The sequence below is a fragment of the Protopterus annectens genome, chromosome 1.part1 (assembly GCF_019279795.1).
Source record: "Protopterus annectens isolate FY-2018-M chromosome 1.part1, PAN1.0, whole genome shotgun sequence".
Classification (NCBI taxonomy): Eukaryota; Metazoa; Chordata; order Ceratodontiformes; family Protopteridae; genus Protopterus; species Protopterus annectens.
In genome coordinates, this window is record NC_056726.1 from 1,239,746,986 (window position 1) to 1,239,767,603 (window position 20,618).

Here is a 20,618-nt window from a genome sequence, read left to right on the forward strand (position 1 = left end):
CTTTGTTAAGGGCAGATCCTGCATCTTAAACCTGGTTGATTTCTTTGAAACAGTCACCAAGGCCATTGATGAGGGGAAGGTGGTCCACACAGCCTACCTGGACCTCGCAAAAGCCTTCGATACAATACCCCACTCGGGCATTATAGATAAGCTCACCAGCTTAAATATAAACCCCTACGTCACTAGATGGGTTGCAAACTGGCTCAAGGACAGAACCCACATGGTTAGAATTGCTGGAGCCATGTCAGACTCCAAACCAATTACAAGTGGCATCCCACAAGGCTCAGTCCTGGGACCTCTTGTTCGGTATATATTTCTCGGTACAGGCTAACACGGAAGGACTGTGGCTGACCAAGTTCGCAGATGACTGCAAACTGGGCGCCATAATCAACTCTCCAGCCGACACAAGCATCCTCCAAAAGGGCCTCGTAGAAACAGACAACTGGTGTCAGAGCCATGGCCTCAAGCTAAACGCCAAAAAGTGTATAGTCATCCCCTTTGGCAAAAACAAAGTGCCCACAAATTACCACATAGGTGGTAATCCATTAAGTACAGAAGAAGTCATTAGGGACCTGGGGACCCAAGTTGATAGCAATCTCTCATTTGACAACCACGTGGCCAAAGTGGTTAGAAAAACATTTTATATAGCCCACCTAATCATGAAGGGATTCACATCTAGATCAGGGAGGTCATCGTGCCTCTTTACTCATCCCTCATCAGGCCCATAATTGAGTACAGTGCCCCTTTTGGGATGTACCTTACCAGACACCTGCAGCAACTGGAAAGACCCCAAAAGTACCTCACCAAGAGGATCAAAGGGCTCAAACAGATGCCATATGCTGCCCGGTTAAAGAAACTCCAGCTCTACTCAGTGGCATACCACCTGCTCAGAGGTGATCTGTGCCTGACGTATAAAGCCATGTCCAACCCGGAATTAATGGACATGCTGCACCTCAGGAAATCCAAATCCCATCGAGCTATGCGCTCGAGAGACTTGAACCTCTGCACTGAAATAAATAGGACATGCTGGAGGGACAGATTCATAACCCAGGGGCTGCCTTCACTCTGGAATAAAATCCCAGTCCAGGTTAGGCAGAGTCCCACATTGACTCTCTTCAAGAGGAATCTTGATGAGTGGATGGGAGATCGTAGGTTTACCCTGGCTATCACTTCTGTGTCACTGTTAGACAGAGGCACAGTATACTAACCTCAAAAAAAGGCATAGCAAAATTAATTTAAAATGGGTGGCGAAAGCCAAACACACTCTGGCTAGGCTTATAAATGCCCTAGGGCAGATAGCCTAGTATGAACCTATGAACCTATGAACATGCCAGAATTCAAGAACAAAGGAGACATTCACAACTGTGGGCAGTACAGGGGTATCAAACTCCTGTCACACTGCATGATAGTACTGGAGAGGATGATTAATAAATGAATATGCAGAGGAGTAGAAAGTAAGATGGGAGATGAGCTCGGATTCAGATCAGGATGCAGCACAACTGATGTGACATTTGCTGTGAGGCAGATAGTTGAGATGAAGCTATAGAAGAGGAAAGAGTCCAACTGGGCATTTCTAGACTTGGAGAAAGAATATAGTAAGCTCCCAAGAAAGCTTATTTGGGCAGTCTTGCGATGGCTAAAAGTTCCTGAAACATTAGTAGAATTGGTGCAGGCTGTGTACAACATCCCAATGACTCAAGTACAAACAGTGTTCGGTCTCACAAAGGGATTCCCAGTAGGAGTGGGTGTGCATCAGGGTTCACTCAGAGCCCTCTGCCATTCATATTGGTGATGGACTGTGTTAGCAAACAGGTCGGAGGGGACAGATAAAAAAAAACTGCTGTATGCAGGTAATGTGATAGTACCATCAAACTCTGAGCAAGAACTTCAGCTGATGATAGGGGAATGGAATGCAAAATGGAAGGCACATCAGATGAAACTGAGTACAGATAAAACAGTTGTAATGGCAGCAAATGGGGAACTCAGAAGAAGCTGAGAGTTAAGATAGTATGGAAAATAGTGGAACAGGTTAACTGCTTCAAGAATCTGAGAGGGTTGGTTGAGGAGAAGGGAACTCTGAATGAGGAGGTCAGAGCTAGAATCAGAGGAGCTGCAGCCAACTAACACAGAGTGTTTAGCCCTATGCAGACCGTCTGAAAAAACTCCAGCTTTACTTCATTGTATATCGCCTACTCAGAGGCGATCTCTGCCTAACATACAAAGCTATGTCAAACCCAGAGTTGTTGGACATGCTCCACTTAAAGAAATCCCAATCCCTCCGAGCTACATGCTCTAGGGACTTGAACCTTGTCACCACAATAAACAGAACATGCTGGAGGGATAGATTCCTGTCCCAGAGATTTCCCATACTCTGGAACAAACTACCTATCTATATCAAACAAAGCTCCTCATTAGCACTCTTCAAGAAAAATATTGATGATTGGATGGGAAATAAGAAATTCACCCCAGGGATCACTTCTGTGGCTCTGCTCGACAGGGGCACAGGAAGATAATTTTCTTGGGTGGCGAAAGCCAGGGTACCTTTTTTTGGCTAGGCTTATATAGGCCCCAGGGTCAATAGTCTAGTACTTACCTATGAACCTATGAGTGTCAGGTGTAGTAAAATGCCAAAGAACTGAAAAGGAACATGTACAAAACAGTGGTGTGACCAGTACTGCTAGAGGTAATGGAGATGAAGTGCCTTAGACGGGTGGTAGGATGTACACTGTGGGACAGTTAAAGAAACAAGGACATAAGAGCAGAAGCCAAAGAGACTCCAGTTGCAGAAAAGGTCAAAGAGAACAAATTAAGGTGGTTCAGGCATATGTTCAGAAAAGCCGAAGACAATCTGGTGAGGAACATATGGGACAGACAGGAAGAAGCAAGAGAAAATGAGGGTGTCCAGCAAAGAGGTGGATGGATTGTGTGAGAAAACAGCTGTGACATTCAGGCTTGAGTGTCAAAGAAGGCAGGAGAGTAGCATTGAACAGAGAGGAATGGCAATAGTTGACACAACACCCCAACCCCTTGTAGAAAATGGGGAAAAAAAGGGGGATGATGATAATGCTGATCAAGCTTTTATCCTTAACAACCTCAAGTCCAATCAGCTAGGCAGGATAGCAGAGACAATAATTACTGGATTACAATTTATGTAACAGCACCATCACACTTGCAAGACGCTTTTCAGTAATAAAGGATTTTAGTTGTGTCTTAAATGCTGAGTTCTAAACTTCGGGATGGAGTTTCACAGAATAGGCCGCACAATAGAGAAATATTTGTAGGTGTTTTGTACATTATCTGATCATGACAATGGCTCTTGTAATTTCCTTTCCTGTGAGTGTCATAATCAGTGATGTACAGATATCCTGGTGTAGTAACTTGTATTCTAAAATGACTTTAAGAACTATAGTACGAGGGCAGATACTTCCTTCTTGGGGCATCTGTCATAATCTTGCAGATTTTGATTAGAGTTATATAAAGTTTCTATGTGCTTTTAGTGAAAGTTGGAGTCACTACAGGAAGAACGTATTAATGATTCCAATTTCATATGTGGACCATTTTATCAAAACAGGATCACAAATAAAAATGAGTGAAGTAGGGAGCAAGCCCTCTACGTCCTTATGCAGGGGTTTCAACCCATGCACTTCTTTAATTAATATAATATCCTCCAGATTGCATAACAGCTGAGAAAGCCATAATTTTATAACTAAATGGTCTACTAGTGAGTAATATATTTAAAATAGAGTGAATGTCTTGCTTACTGAGTTAGCCAAGAGTTTACTCACTTATTGTAGCATGGATCATAATTTACATACAGTTTTCTTATAGGTTCATAGGTAAGTACTGGGCTAGCTGCTCTTTTTTATTTATTTTATTTAACGTTTATTTACCGGGAAAGTCCGACTTGGAATGAAGCCAATTTTCAGTGGAGGCCCAGGGAGAAATGCTCCAGATGCATGTCTTTGAAATGTGGGAGGAAACCGGAGCACCCGGGAAAACCCACTTGAACACAGGGAGGACATGCAGACTCCACACAGAAGGCACTTCAGCCAAGAATCGAACCAGAGAACCTCTTGCTATGAGGCAACAACGCTACCGCTGCACCACTGCGCTGTTCATGTGGACCATTTTCAGCCTAGTCAGTTTTCTGTACCTTGTGTCTGTGAGGTAAACAACTTAACCATTATAACAACCCTTCCCTTTTAATACAGAGAGAAAAACTGAATGCAGCATTCAGCCCTACCCCCAGTTACTTAAAATTTGGTACCAATTCAACTGTGTGATGAAATGCTGTCATACTCTTGCATGAAGATATCACAGATAAAGCAGCTCCTGTATACAACTGCAGCTTAAGCCTAACTCTTGTCACTTGTGAAGTAATCCAAATAATTTCCTGGCCATTTAATTCAAAGTTTACATATCTAAGCACATCAGGTCATAAAAATTAATCTTCTGTATCAGCTGTCATTTTTGTCTTAATCCACACCGATTCATCATTGACCATTCACTGGTTTGTACTCATTGAGCCAGGCTTGCTATTTTGTGGTTTGCCTTTATGACAATTTTCCACTTGCTGATTCTGCCAGTATGGACTTTCTTTCGGCAGCTTATACTGATTTTTTATTTGTTTAAACCAATGCATGTTAGCATTTTTTTTTTTAACATTCTGCCACAGGAGTAACACATTTGGTGTTTAGGAGGTTTAGAACACCTTTTGTTAGCTGCACACGTATCCACATTTGGCTTTAATTTTTGCAAAAACTCACCAGCTGTTATTTTTTTTTTTCTATAGATGGTGTGTTTAATTTTTGGTCCATTGTTAAATTTTCCTTAGAGAATAACCTGTTTTACATGTTTTCACAATAAATGTCACAGATAAACCTGCCTCTTCGTTCCTCAACCAGTCATTTAGCCTACTAGTCTATGGGCTCTTCCTTATTCTCCAGAATGCTTTCATGTTTTATGAAACCTCTATCCGTCTGCATTTATTAAACATTTCAGATTCATTGACTGCTGTAAAGTCACTGAAATTCTCCAAGTGATTTTTCAATGTTTAGCTGATGATACCAAATTGACAATAGTTTGTGTTTTAGCAGCACCAGCTCTGTTTTATCATTCAGAATGTCACATACATGTTGCATCTGTCAATATAAATTGTCTAATCTTTGATGGCAACATCAAAAATATGTCCTTCATACTTAGCCATTCCAAAACTGTTTCCTAGTACAGCCAGCTGCATTTCCCTTTCTTTGCAGGTCTTATACTCTAATGAATGCATGAATACTTTCTGACATACTAATGCATTAGAGACCTCATTTTGCAACCTTCACTTAAACAAGTCTGGTTTTGCTTGGAAGCAGCGAGTGTCCTTTATATTAACTTAAGCAGTCATAAATCACTTGAAATGCTTTGAAACAAATGTATGTGCACTAATGTATCAAAGCTGGATTATTTTGCTTTTACAGTTTGTTAGTTCATAGAAGATGACTATTTGCATCTACATTAGATCATTATTTCCCCCCATTTTAATGCAAAAACATATACACTGCCATTAACTTGAGTCCTTGTATTTTTATACAGAAATGACTTAATACTGAACATTTTGAACTACAGTTACATATGAAATTCACCGTGTCAATTGTTGCAGCTGTCATTCATTAATAAGCTTGTTTGATAGGAAAATTTTAGCTGTATCTGAAAATTTCCTGTACGTCTGTCTTAAAAAACTGTACTGGATTGTGTTTACAATCAGTTTCTTGTTCCCCAGAGAGACACTACTTAAGTTGTTTTATAATATGAATTCTTTTGAAAACATTTTTGCTACATCCAGTTACATTTTTTCATTCACTTGGCTTCCCAGTCTTCCAGCTTTATCAGCTCCAGGTCTTCCTGTTGCACTCTGTACAGTAATTTGTTTTTCATCCTTTTAGGATGTCTGCAAATATTTCCTAAACATTTTCTGTGTATTTAGTTTGTTACTGATTCTTCACTGTGGTGAAGTGTTCAGCCAGACAGACCTTGTTAACCATGGGCAGAAGACTGGATGTTAGTGAACTGCTGGAATGAGTATAGTACACATGTAAATAACAACACAAACTGCCTTGTTTGGCTAGACAGCGATAAACCTGCCTCCCCATACCCTGGCACATACTTATTTTCCTCCTCTTCTTCTAACTCTTAGCTTCAGTTTTCTAACCCCAGCTGTGAGTGCTCAGTCCCTTTACTAAAGTCCTCAGTCATATACCACGTTTTCTTTAAAAAAATATATTATTTTCATAAACAGATCTTATTTCATACCTACTCACCTATATTTGGTTACCAGCAAGCAGACCCTAGGAAATGTACCCATTAATGTCAGAAGTATGTTGGTTCCTTGAAGCAGAGTTATAAAGCCTTGACTGACACTTGGATGACCAAGGGCCAGTTAATGACCTGGGTGCACGAGGAGTCAGTGAGGAATGATGGGAGTGATTGTTGGAAGGTGGCTTGTACATTCTCTGGGAGAGATGCAGTCTGGTCTGATGAGATGCTAACTCCATACAGAGGTTTGGGGCTAAAGGAAGTGGCATGTCAGAACCAAGACACGCTCATCTGCCGTGCAGCATTACGATGGTCTGTGGTCAAAATTAATGGAATATGCAGAAGCATGCATAGTCTTCTTGGGCTGCCATTGTGGGAAAGGAGATGCTGGGCTGCCAGCATAGCTTCACAGGCCTAGGAGAAAAATCCATCCTTCATGGCTGTATTGATGAAAGTCCTTAACTATTAGGACAAGACAAGGAGTACTACAGGAAAATGAAGGGGTGTTGTGGACCCAACATCCTAAGAGACCGTCAATGCTTGACAACAGATGGAGGGAGGGTGCAGGCGTTTTACAGACAAGAAAGGAAAAATGACAGAAAAGAATATAAGGTGTGAACAAGAAGTAGACATTTAATGCTTTCCTTCCTTTTGCAGTGTCTTTTCTTCCTTGTCATCATCTGCGATCCAAGAATGACCATTTACTTTATTTAAAAACATACACATTCACCTTACACTTTTTGCAGGGCAATGAAGAAGCAAACTCTTTACTCTATTCTCTCATATGCTGCTTAAGTTATGCAGCTGGTAACCATAATGGTGCTATTTAATTAGTTTCTGAAGTGGCCAAACCATGTAGGTGCTGTTAGTTTCAAAAACCTTCAGGTAGTTTAGTTCATTTAAGAGTTTTGTTGAACCGTTATAATCGCCTTTGTTCCAAATGTTGATCTTTGAAACCAAAATTATAATTTTTTTTGTTAGCATGATTTGGCTTCTTGTTAGAGTTGTGAGACCCAGCACTGTTATGAGTCACTTAAATGCACAAGTAAGTGTACAATTTCCAAAACAATGCAGCAACACTCAAAACTCATAGAAATGCCATTAAAGTGTTTTTGGAGAAGCTTTAATCCCCATGTACCACCGACATCCCTACGTTTATCATAAGATAAACATGTAAAATAGATGTCCCTCCAGTAGAGGGAATACACCCAAGTATCTTAACCTTTGACTTAATATTACTATTCCTTTGCATTTTGGCCAGTATAAACTGGACAAGATTTAAACTTGCCAGTTTCATTTCTCCAGTGTTCTACACCATGACTGTGATATCACATAGGGAATCAATGTCTGCACTGTTTCTATTTGCTCATTGGTAGTCATTTATCATTGTAGGTATTTTTTCTCTTGCCTCTGCAGTTCTGTGACTGTGGAATTATTATATTTAAGAATGTGAGAGTTTGCAAGAGCTTGTCCTCTGAGGTTTTTTTTTTTTACAGGCTATGAGTATCAACTTGTTGAAGCTTTGACTGATTCATTTCATCCAGCTGAAGCTTCTTCCAGATGACACATTTGAAAAAATAAGTGAACCATTAACATATATTTCGCACTTTCAGTCTCACTGTTCTGGTGATCACAGGAATGATCCCTAAAATTATAAAAGGACACCTTTGATATTCCTGTCATTTTTTTTTCCTTTTCAGGCAGTTGTATTCTTTTTTATAGTATCTCTCTTACTATATGTGTTTCCCAGAAATTTGAGCCTATCTGTCTTATATGGCAGCAGAGGCTGAGTGGCTCAACTTCAAAAACAAAGAGAAGATGCACTGTTTTAGCATGTTTATATCTTGCTAATATCTGCTGTCTAACTCCCAGCTCTTTTGGACTCCTTTATTTTCTGGTTAATGTAGGGAACACCTACTTGTTTAGGAATACCATTGCCAATAGGCGATGAGTTCTCTGAAGTTTGCATTACATGATTTTTCTTAATTCTTCTGCAGCCACAGCTCAGACCTACAGTTGAACATTGTACTTTTGCCATGCTCGGTGACTAGATGGTAGAGACCACATTCATCTGGAATTTTGTGTGATGATGAAGATGATGTTAGAATAAAGACTTGTAGTGATTCATTCATTCATGTTCTGATACCAACTTTATCTTGTTCAGCATCCCAGGACAGCCAGAGACTATTCTGGAAAACAGTGAGTGTGTGGCAGAGAACCACTTCTAGAAGAGCCCAACTTCGTTAAAGAATGCACTCTCACACTCACACTGAAAATATAGATCAGTGGGCAGTTAAGAGATTCATCAGTTCACCAGTCTGCTTGTCTTTGAAATGTGGGAGGAAACCAGAATTCAATGAAAAAGATATTTGTACACAGGGAGAACATAAAGCCTTCACACAGAAAGCCTTCTAGCCAGGAATGGAACAAAAGTGCCTTGTGGACTGAGTCAAAAATGCTGGTCATAGTTGTATACAGGCTAACGACCACAAGGACTTTTTTAAGTCTAGCTGTGCATCCCAAATCTCTGACAAGTTCTGCTACCCTTGATAAGTGTAAGCAGGGGCTTGAGAAATGAAACATTTACAAGCAGGGGCCTGGGAGATGAACCATTTACAGTCTGCCTATTCCATTAGAGACATAGGTGCCAAAGCAGTGATGAATTTCCTGTCCCCATCCAATTGTTCAAGTTACACTTGATTTGGATTAGGAAGGACCTCTGTTTCACATGGGTAAGGAGCCTGTTTTAGAGAAACGGTAGTCTCTGGTATACATATCTGTCCCTTCAGCAGGTTCTATTTATATTCACAAACAAGGTTTAAGTATTTAGAATGGGTGATTCTGTTGCTTTTTGTTTAGTCTTTATACAGGAGGTCTATCAGGATAGGGTCTGACAGTGCCTTGTATGCCAGTCATAGATCTCCCCTCAACAGCCTGTAAGGGACAGAATACAGGGATAGTGCCTTGAGGCGGTCTGCTTATGACATGTTATTTACGCCCTGTATTCTTTTAGTGAGGAATCTCTGTGGACATTCCAATGTTTGGATGTGCCTGGTTAGGTACATACCAAAGGGAACATTGTACTCAATAACAGGTCTGATGTACACTGAATACAATGAAACAATGACCTCCTTGGACTTAGATGCCATACCTTTGTTTACAAGTTGTACAGTATAGAATGATTTCCTCACTACTGTAGACACATGATGGTTAAAGGCTAGATTACTATCTGTGTGTGTGTCCCCAAGTCCCCGACTACTGGGTCAGCTCTTAGGGGTGTGTTGTCAATATGATAGTTACCAGGGATGGATGACTTCCTGAAGGATACTATTCTGCATCTCCTGGCATTTAGTTTTAGTCCATAACTCTGGCACCAGGTATTTGTCTGTGTCAGCCCTTCCTGGAGAACATTAGTGTTGGTGGAGGATTCTATGACTGCTCCTAATTTCCAATCATCTGCAATTTTAGTCAGCCAGAGGCATTTGACATTGGCCTTGACTTCAGAAAAGTAACTGACAAAAAGGAGAGGTCCCAGGACTGATCCTTGAGTGACTCCTTTGCCTCTTTGACGAGGTGGACTCCTCAGTTCTAACTTCCTACGTCTTGTCTGTAAGCCAGCTGGCTATCCACTGGATGACATAAGGCTTTATAGGTAACCTCTTGAGTCTGTCAACAATGCCCAAGTTGGGTATTGTGTCAGATGCCTTGGCCAGGTCAAGGTAGGCAGCATGAACCATTTTGCCCTCATCCATTGCTTTGGTGACCTTCTCAAAGATGTCCACCATAGGTTCACAGGTTGGTACTAGGCTATCGGCCCTAGAGCCTATACAAGCCTAGCCATAACAATTCCCTGGATATTTCTTCCCACAATATTTACTTCTCTGGACCCCTGTCTAGCAGGGTGACTAACATGATCCCTGGGGTGAATTTCCTATCACCCATTCAATCGTCAAGGTTCCTTTTTAAGAGGGCCAAGGAGGCGCTCTGCTTGACATGTATAGGAAGGTCTATTACAGAGTAAGAGGGAGCAGATCAGAGAACCTCCAGCATGTTTTGTTCATTTTGATGACAAGGTTTAGATCCGTGGAGCGTCTGGCTCTGAGGGATTGGGATTTCTTTAAGTGGAGCATGTCCAACAGCTCAGGGTTTGACATGGCCTTGTATGAGCAGAGATCACCTCTGAGTAAATGATATGCCACAGAGTATAGCTGGAGTTATTTTAGACAGTCAGAACAGGGCATCTGCTTTAGGCCTGTGTTTTTTTAGTGAGGTATGTCTGCGGCCTTTCCAGCTGTTGCAGATGTCTTGTGAGGCACATACCAAATGGGGCTTTATACTCTATAAGGGATCTAATGAGGGATTAGTACAGTGGGACAATGACCTCCTTTTTTCTGGATGAAAAGCCCTTAGTGATGAGGTGTGCCACATAGAAGGATTTCCTGACTGTTGTAGCGATGTGGTTATCGAAGGTGAGACCACAAGTCTTTCATCACACTTTCGGTGTTTAGTGTACTGCCACCTATGTGGTAATTCATGGGTACATAGTTTTTCCCAAAGGGGATAACTATACATTTCTTGGCATTAAGCTTGTGCCAATGGCTCTGGCACCAAGCATCTGTTTCTGTAAGGCTCTTTTGTAGAATATCTACATCATTTGGGGATTCAGTAATGGCTCCCAGTTTGCAGTCATCAGTGAACTTTGTTAGCCAGAGTCCCTTAGTGTTGGCCTGTACTTCAGAGAAGTAGATGCCAAACAAGAGCAGTCCCAGGACTAAACCCTGAGGTACTCCACTTGTCACTTGTCTGGAGCTGGATTTGGAGTTAGCTAATTTTATATTCTGGGTCGGTCAGTAAGCCAGTTGGCAACCCATCGAGTGATGTAGGGATTTATGCCCAGCTTAGTAAGTTTATCTATGATTCCAGAGTGAGGGATGGTGTCGCAGGCCTTGGCGAGGTCCAGATAGGCTGTGTGGAACGCCTTACCATTGTCCACAGCTCTGGAGACTGATTTGAAAAAGTCAGTCAGGTTCAGGAGACAAGATCGGCCCTTCACGAACCCAAACTGGGTGGGGTCCAGTGTTTGATGGTTGCCCATGTCTTTGTTTATAAGTTCCATGATAATGCATTCCATGCCCTTGCAGATCAGGCTCATCAGACTGATGGGACGGTAGTTCCAAGGATCCAAGGTGGATCTCCCCTTGTGGAGTGGGATAACTGTAGCTGTGCACCACTCAGTGGCCATGAAGCCTGAGGTGAGGCTATGATTAAATATGACACTAATGTGAGGTGCCAGTTCATTTTGTAGTTCATGTAGTACACAGCCCGGGATGTCATCTGGTCCCATGGATGCTGTATTCTTAGCTTTGGAGAGTGCAGTTTCTACCTGGGTGGCCGTGATTACTGGAATTTGGCAATCTTTTGGCATTGAGATGGGCCCTTTAGGGGGTGATAGGTGGGTGAAGTTGGCACTAAATCAATCTGCCAGGATATTGGCAATATCCTTGGGATCAGTATATTTAATGCCATTCTGTTGTAGCTCAGAGCAGATCTGAGCATTGCCATTTAGATTCTTGACATAACTATAGAATGCCTTGTAGCTGTCTTTGGAATCTTTGGCAATTTTATTTTCGTAACTAACTTTGGAGGATTTTATAAGGAAATCTCAGCTTCTTATTGAGGCTGGTAAGGGAGTTTTTTGCATCCTGGGATTTTCCTCTTTTCTGCAGCAGTTTCTTCCTTCTGTTGTATAGTTTGTTTATATCAGGGGACCACCAGATTGGCTTCCTTTTTTTGGAGGATACCGTCTTGGTTCTATTTGGGATAGCACAATTCATGCATGAGTGGATGTGCTCGTACAGTGCCTTAGTTTAGGATTCAGCAGTCGAATTTTCAGCTCCCATCTGCATGGGTGTCATGAAGTTTGTCACTTCTGACATGAGTAGCATGAAGGCTTTGGAGACGTTTTTTTACAGAGTTTTCCTTACTGGGAGGTGGGAGTGGGATGTGGATGTCAAAGGTGATTTGCTTATGGTCAGACCTGACCAATGAGGGGGTGACCACTGGTGTGGAGCATCTATCTCCCATGTTGGTAATAACCAGGTCTAGGATATTGGAGCCCCTGGTGGGACAATGGATTAGTTGATCCAGGGCATTGGAATTTATGAATTGCAAGAACCGTTGGGAAAATGTATTGGTACCCGTGTAGCTTTCCCATTTAATGGCAGGGTAGTTGAAATCACCCAGTATTAGGGTGTTTGGTTGTATCTTAATATTTTCCAGTATGTTTAGAAAGGTGTAGTGAGAATCGTGGGGCATGGTGGGGGATCTGTAGCAAGCAGAATTTGGATTGCAGTCTTACCTAGTGTTAGATGGACCTGGAGATTTTCAGATGCATTGTGTTTTGCAACTAGTCTGGAGGTGTGAATATCCTTGTAAATATGGGCACTCCTCCACCTTTAGTGTTTCGGTCTTGATTTGGTGGCCGAAAAGTGTGGAAAGAGTTGTAGCCTGGTATTGCAGGGGTGCTCTCTGGAGCCTTGAACCAGGTCTCAGTTACTGCACAGATGTCGATGTCCTCCATTTTTAGTTGTGCCTCGAGAGAGTGCATTTTGAAGTTTAGACTTCTAGCATTGAGTAGCATTACCTTCAGATTTTGCATGCTTGTATCTGTTACGGTGGTAGTTTTGTCTTTTGAACCTTCCTAAAAAAGGCACTATAGGAGTGGCAAGAGCTTTAGCCAGTAACCTGAATCCCAGGGGTGACAGGTGCAGACCATCTCTGGCAAAGCATTGTGGTTTGTCGATCATGTCTTCCCAGGCAGACAGATACTGGATCCCCTTTGAATGACACCAGAAGCTTAGCCAGTTGTTGAAGTCAATCATTTTGTCCTTATACTGTGGTATCATTCTGGGCGAAGGCAGGATGCTACTCAGGGCTAGGGTCATACCTGCCTGGGCCACATGATCCGAGAGCTCTTCCATGTCTCTTTTCATGTAGTCCAGGGAGGTACATCTCAAGTCATTCACTCCAACATGGACAATGGCAGAGTCATATTTGTACTTGTGGAATGACTTGAGTGCATGCGTTATGTGGCAGATCCTGGCACCCGACAGGCAGCTGACTGTAATTTTCTCCTTGTTCAGCCTGGTGAGCGGGACTTCAGTGTGCCTAACTATGGAGTCACCTATGACTAAAGTGCTGGGTACATTGTCTTGCCTTAGGGGCTGTTATTGGGTGGCACACTGATGCTGTGAGCTGTGCGTCACTTTGGTTATGACTGGTGTTTGTTTGCGTTTCTGCTTCGGAGGTCCTTGTTGCTTGGGCAGTTTAATGTTAAGGGTCTCTGCATATGTGGTTTTAGTGTTGCTATGTGTGGGTTTTGATAGTGTGGGTTTTGAAGGGCTATGTGTTGCTTGAGGTGTAGTACAGGTGTTAACCTTCTCCTCTTGACTGTCTAGCACAATCTTGGCTGCAGTAGTCCTGACCTGCCCATGATGAAACCAGATTGGGCTGGGCCCAGTGTGTTTTGAAGTTTCCTATGTCATTATTGATCATTTCCTTAATAGTTCTTTCCATGGTTTTGCATGTGAGACTAGTGAGACGTATGGGTGTGAAGTTTCCAGGGTCTGTAGATGACCCACCATTGTGCAGAGGAATGACTGCATCTGTTTTCCTTTCATGAGGCATGAAGCCTGTTTGGAGGCTACAGTTAAATAGCAATTCCAGAGGTCCTGATAGGTCATGTTTCATGCTATTTAGAAGGCATCCTGGGATATTGTCTGGGTCAATTGATGCAGTGTTGCTGGCATTAGAGAGAGCATCGAGTACCTGTTCCGTAGTGGCAGTAGTTGCTATTATATTTAATGGTATTTCCTGAGGGAAGATTGAGGGAAAGAAGGGGGTAAAGTTAGAGATTAATTTGTCTGCCAGTAGGTTTGTTATATGTTCTGGCTCAGTATAGGGACTCCATTAACAATTATCTCCACACACAATTGTGTATTGCCTTTGAGGTTGCAGACAGCATAGCTAAACAATGCATTGTGGTTGTCCTTGGCCTGGGAGGCCAAATCTACCTCAAATTTGGCTTTGGTAGACTTTATTTGTTCTCTGAGTTGTTTGTTTAGTTTGATGAGAGTGCTTTTATCCTGATTGGTGCTTCACCTCCTAATTTGTGCCACTATGTTCTTCCTTCTGTTATACAGCCTGCTGATGTAATTCCAAAAGGGTGGCTTGTTTTCTTAGTTAGTTCTGTACTTCTTCCTTCTGGGTACAGCTGCCTCATTGCAGCTATTGACAAGCTTGTATAATGTTTCTGTGAACAGGTCCATATAGGCAGCAGTCTTCTCAGGTTTATGGGGGCTTGGAATTTTGCCAGGCTTTCACTTAATTATAAGTTAGCCTCAGAGTAGTTCGTGAACATTCTAAGGTGGTTCTGGGTTTTATTTTTACTTCAAAGGAGATCGTTTTGTGGTCTGATCTTACCAGAGAAGACATTACAGTAGGGGGTGAGCAGTACTCTTGCCATATTAGTGAGGACCAGATCCAGTATGTTTGCCCCCCCAGTCAGTATATTAGCAATCTGATCCATGGAGTCTGTGTTTACAAAATCCAGGAATCTCTGTGCCTGCATGTTTGGTGCCATATATGATTCCCAGTAAATACTGAGGTAATTAAAGTTGCCCAAGAATATGGTGTTGAGTTAGATAGTGAGTGTTTCCAATAAGTTTAAATACGTGTTATGGGTTTCCTGGACATAGAGGGGGACCTATAGCTTGCAAGGAAGTGGTATGGAATTTTGCTAGTGGTGATTGGAACATGGAGAAGCTCAAGTCCGTTGTACTGTTTGACCATCCTTGATGTATTTTTATTTTTTATGTAAAGTCAAACACCTCCACCTTTCATCTTTGTCTGTGCAGTAGCTGGTCTAAATGTATGGAAGGCATTACGGCTTTATATTGCTGGTGCGCTGTCTGCGGCTTTAAAACATGTCTCAGTGACTGCATATAATTCAGCATTCTCTAGGGTCAGGAGAGCTTTTAGGGAGTTTTGTTCCTTGTTTAGACCCCTAGCATTGAGTAGTAACACGTGATTTTCTTTGTTTTGATTTGGTATGTCAGAAGTACTTTCAGTTTGGCATTGCCTAAAAAAGACACTATTGGGGGGGCAGTGTTTTTACTTTTATTTGAAAGCCTAGAGGGAAGAGGTCCAGACCATCAATGGCCTGTTGAACATCTTCTTCCATGTTGACAAATATTGCACCCCTTAGAATGACACCAGAAACTAAGCCAGAAACTATGCCAATTATTAAAGTCATTCATCTTCTGTTGTATTGTGGCATCATCCTTGGAGAAGGTTCATAGGTTCATAGGTTCATACTAGGCTATCTGCCCTGGGGCAATTATAAGCCTAGCCCGATTCTGTATGGCTTACCCCACCCCTTGATTTGAGTATACTGTACCCTTTTTAAGGTTTAGTTTACTGTGCCTCTGTCTAATAGTGACACGGGAGTAATCCCTGGGACAAACCTATGATCCCCCATCCACCTATCGAGATTCTTCTTGAAGAGATTCAATGAGGTGCTCTGCCTCACATGAACTGGAATTCTATTCCAGAGCGAAGGGAGCCTCTGGGTTATGAACCTGTCCCTCCAGCAAGTTCTATTTATTTCTGTGCTGAGGTTTAAGTCCCTCGAGCATGTGGCTCTAAGGGATTTAGATTTACTGAGGTGGAGCATGTCCATTAATTCTGGATTTGACATAGCTTTGTATGTCAGGCATAGATCGCCTCAAGTAGGCGGTATGCAACTGAGTAGAGCTGGAGTTTTTAACTGAGCAGCATATGGCATCTGTTTGAGACCCTTGATCCTCTTGGTGAGATACTTTTGGGGTCTTTCTAATTGCTGCAGGTGTCGGGTAAGGTACATCCCAAAAGGGGAATTGTATTCTATGATGGGCCTGATGAGGGATGAATAAAGGGGCACAATTACCTCTCTTGATCTAGATGTGAAACCCTTCATGATGAGGTGGGCTATGTAGAAGGTCTTTCTAACCACTTTGGCAATGTGGTTTTCAAAGGAGAGATTGCTATCAACTTGGGTCCCCAGGTCCCTAATAACTTTCTCTGTACTTAATGGGTTTCCGCCTATGTGGTAATTTGTGGGCACATTGTTTTTGCCAAAGGGTATGACTATACATTTTTGGCATTTAGCTTTAAACCATGGTGCTGGCACCAGTTATCTGTCTCTGTGAGACCTTTTTGAAGGATGTTTGTGTCAACTGGAGAGTCGATTATGGCGCCCAGTTTGCAGTCGTCTGCAAACTTGGTGAGCCATAGTCCTCCCACATTTGCCTGTACCTTGGAAAAGTATATACCGAACAAAAGTGGTCCCAGGACAGAACCCTGTGGGACGCCACTTGTGACCGGTTTCGAGTCTGACATGGCTCCAGCAACTCTCACTCTGTGGGTTCTGTCTTTGAGCCAGTTTGCGACCCATCTTGTGACATAGGGGTTTATATTTAAGCTGGATAGCTTATCTATGATGCCCGAGTGGGGTATTGTGTCAAATGCCTTTGCAAGGTCCAGATAGGCTGTGTGGACTACCTTCCCTTCATCTATGGCTTTGGTGACTGTTTCGAAGAAGTCAACCAGGTTCAAAAGGCAGGATCTGCCCTTGACAAAGCCGAACTGGGTAGGATCTAGTGTCTGTAGGTCCCCAATGTCTTTTAATGTCAATGTCAAGGTAAAATGCTACTCAATGCTAAGCTTATACTAGTATGGGGCACATATGCTGAGACCTCCAGGATGTTTCTTTTCATATAGCCTGGCGAAGTACGTCTCAAGTCATTTACACCCATATGGATTATAAATGAGTCATTCCAGTACTTGTAGTCCAAAGACCTGAGTGCATTCCTAATGTGTCAGATCCTGGGCCCTGATAAGCAACTCACCATGACTTTCTCCTTACTCATCCTTGTAAGAGGAACATCAGTGTGTCTCACAGTAGAGTCTCCAGTGACCAGAACGTTGGATTGTGTGGTGGCTTTCCTTCTGGGCTTAGAGGTAGATGCTCCATGAGATGTGGCTGTATGTGTTGATGTGGGTGTTGTTCTGATAGAGTGCATTCAGGGCTGTTGAAGATATTTGTTACATGTACTTCATCTAGGAGGTCTTTGGGGTTTAGGAAGGTTACATTTAAATGTCTCAGCATATGTGGGTCTATGTGTCTGCTTTGAACCGTGTGTGATAGGTGCAGCATGTACTACTGACAACCTGGTTGACATTAGGAGTGTTTTTATTTGAGAGCTTTGTCTCCAGTGGCATTGTGTAAATACATTTCTCATGAACATTATCAGTTTTTTTGAGAATTAGCTGGTTGTCAGTAAACAAGAGGCAATTTCTTCATTCAAATGGATGCCCATATCTACCAAGCTGGTAACGGAGATAGGAGGAAAGTTGAAATCCATGGCAGCAGGCCCTTTTTCATTGATTAGATGGTTGCAGTGAGAATATGAAGTAATGTAAAGAGTGTCTGATTTGCAACTCTGGGGGGCAGTGCTTGTCCCTGCAAACTAGTTGCCCTGCGTGGAACTAGATATTGGTGACATTTCAAGAGTGCTTTTACAGGAAAAATGTCACTCATGGTGTCTGTGTCTGTACTGGGCACTGACAAATACTTGAGCAGGAAAGTAATAAATAGACCCTGATGATTTATGACGTGTTTAGGGAGATATTCTGAGGTTAGGTTAGACAGCAGCTAATCGAGCAGTACTTAACAGAAAAAAATAGCTTTATCAAAAATGATGAAAAGAGAGTCTGTAATGAAACATGGCATCAGCCTTAACTGAAATGCAAACTTCATAAATGACACTCCTGAATATATCATACACATAAACCCAGTTATTAATCAAGCATCAAAATCCCACATAGCATTATGCTGGTTTTGCAGGAGGATATGTACCTAAGACTCCATACCCTTCATCTGTAGATATACTACCTCTGACATCAAACACACACACACACACACACACACACACACACACACACACACACACACACACACACACACACACACACACACACACATATGCATGACCTCAAACTACAGTACTGAACCTCTGACAAAGCACAGTTCAGCTTTGTAAGATGTGGATATGAGAAGATGAAGTTGATATTTTAAGAGTTGCTAAAAGAATACACAATAAGCAAAAGTATTCCCCAGCTCCACTAACTACTGCATCATGTTACCACATATCAGAAAGTAACATATGGAATTAATCTGCCGTTTTATAGCACAGTGAGAGTCAGTTTCTCAATGCCATCTTTCAACTACAAACATGGATTTCCACACCTCTGGGGAGGTGGGCTGTCAGTGAGTCGCCTGATGTCATCTCCATTTGTTCTGCAATCACCTTATGTGGGTTTGGCCTTTGGCTGTGGGTAGTGTAAGTCACACAGCTGGTGCTGCTGTTTGACTGCCTTTCATTGGGTACACTTTGATGTGATCTGAGGTTCTTTTCTATCCTTATTCCTCTTCCAGTGTCTTAGGATTGTGTTTTGCCTCCCCTTGCCAGGATTATATCACAAGATGCCAACAGCACTCTAGTAATTTTAGCTATGCATTTTCAGCAGTTTGCACTTGTTTTTGAAAAGCTCAGTTGAAATTCATGCTTATCTATGAATCTTATATATGTGTCTGCTTTATGGCTGAAAAAGTGCTACTTAAAGCACTAGGCAAAATCTCTTTTTGTCAGCATTGCTCTGGAATTCCTCTATTCTACCTTAACAGCCAATGGAGAAAGGCTATAAAGGGACTGTGGTTCGTGGTTCAAGACTTATTATGACAGATAGAGAGAGAGAGAGTAAATCAGCTGTGGTACAGCTTTGTGTGGCATTTGCAGTCTCAACAGTGTATGTATATATGTACATATTTATTTGTTTATTTTATTTATTTTGTAAATTAGCAGTTCTATTTATTTTGTAAATTAGCAGTGGAACATCTTTGTGTGGCCTTTGCAGTCTCAACAGCATATACTTCCTAATGTCTCTAATGCCTGTCACCAAATGTTCTTTGTGAATTGCCAGATCTCGTTGGTGTGGGATTAATATCCACAATTTGTCCAGATTAAACTGTTTAGCTTCAGGATTTCACATACATGGTACTGTATCATGTCATTGTTTTGTAAAAAAACATTTAACTTTGTTGCTTGAAATAATGATCACGTCTTTTTCTTCTAGTTCTTCCTCACACTGAGTATGAGCCAACTCCAGATCTGTATCTGCCTAGCCTGCAGCAGACTATCACAGAAGAGAGCAGTTATGATCATTCCATCTTTGAGAATAACTTTCCAGATCCATTTTCCTTAACCAACCAACAATGTACAGAGCAGCAGTGGCTTCAAAAATGGAAGAAAGACATGAAGTCACAAACAGCCCCTAAGACTTTTTGGTCTGTTAGTAGTAGGAAGACTACCATGCAGTGGAGTCATTTTTCATTTCAGAGGCAGATGATCCATATGAAACACAGTCCATTTAAATGCACAGATTGTGGTAAGAGTTTTATGTGGAAACACCAGCTCTTAAACCATCAAAATATGCACACAGGAGTGGAATCATTTAAATGTATGGACTCTGAATATGTTTTCAAACAAAAGGAAGTTCATCAGAGGTTTCACACAGGAGGAAACCGAAAGCACTTGGAGAAATTAAATAGGGAAAAATCTTTTCATTGTACAAATTTTGGAAAGGACTTCAGTGTAAAAGACAAGTCTTTATATCATCAAAGAATGCACATGCAGGAGAGACACTTTCAGTGTACTGAATGTGGAAAGAGTTTCACAACCAGACACCGACTAGCCAGTCACCAATTGATTCATTCTGTAGTAAAACCGTATCAGTGCACAGTGTGTGGAAAGCATTTTAGAATTATGTCATACCTGACTAGGCATATGACAATTCACTCTGGGGAAAAGCCATTTAAATGCATGACATGTGGAAAAGTTTTAGGTGGCACAGCCAACTCTCAAACCATGAGATGTCTCACACAGGGAATATACTTTTTAAGTGCACTGAATGTGAAAAGAGCTTTAGACTGGAAAACAAACTCTTAGATCACCTGAGAATTCACACAGGCGAGAAACCATTTAAATGTACTGGTTGTGAAAAGTCTTTTAGAAGTGCAAGTCTGCTGTCACGGCACCAGAAAACACACAGTGGGGAGCTGTCATTTAAATGTACTGAAGGTGGGAGCAGTTTCACAAGCAAATCAAATCTTAACCAACACCAAGAAATTAATTTAAGTGGTAAATCTTGTATGTGTAGTG

General features: G+C 41.8%; 1 protein-coding gene across 1 annotated transcript in view; it reads left to right on the forward strand.

Annotated features, from left to right (window-relative positions):
• Positions 1–20,416, forward strand: part of LOC122809597 (zinc finger protein 30-like) — a 107,010-nt gene extending 86,594 nt beyond the window's left edge. The window contains exon 4 of the mRNA XM_044081209.1: positions 19,534–20,416. Within this exon, the coding sequence (XP_043937144.1) occupies positions 19,534–20,405 (872 nt within the window). The 3' untranslated portion in view covers positions 20,406–20,416. The remainder of the gene's footprint in view (positions 1–19,533) is intronic.
• Positions 20,417–20,618: the final 202 nt, after the last annotated feature.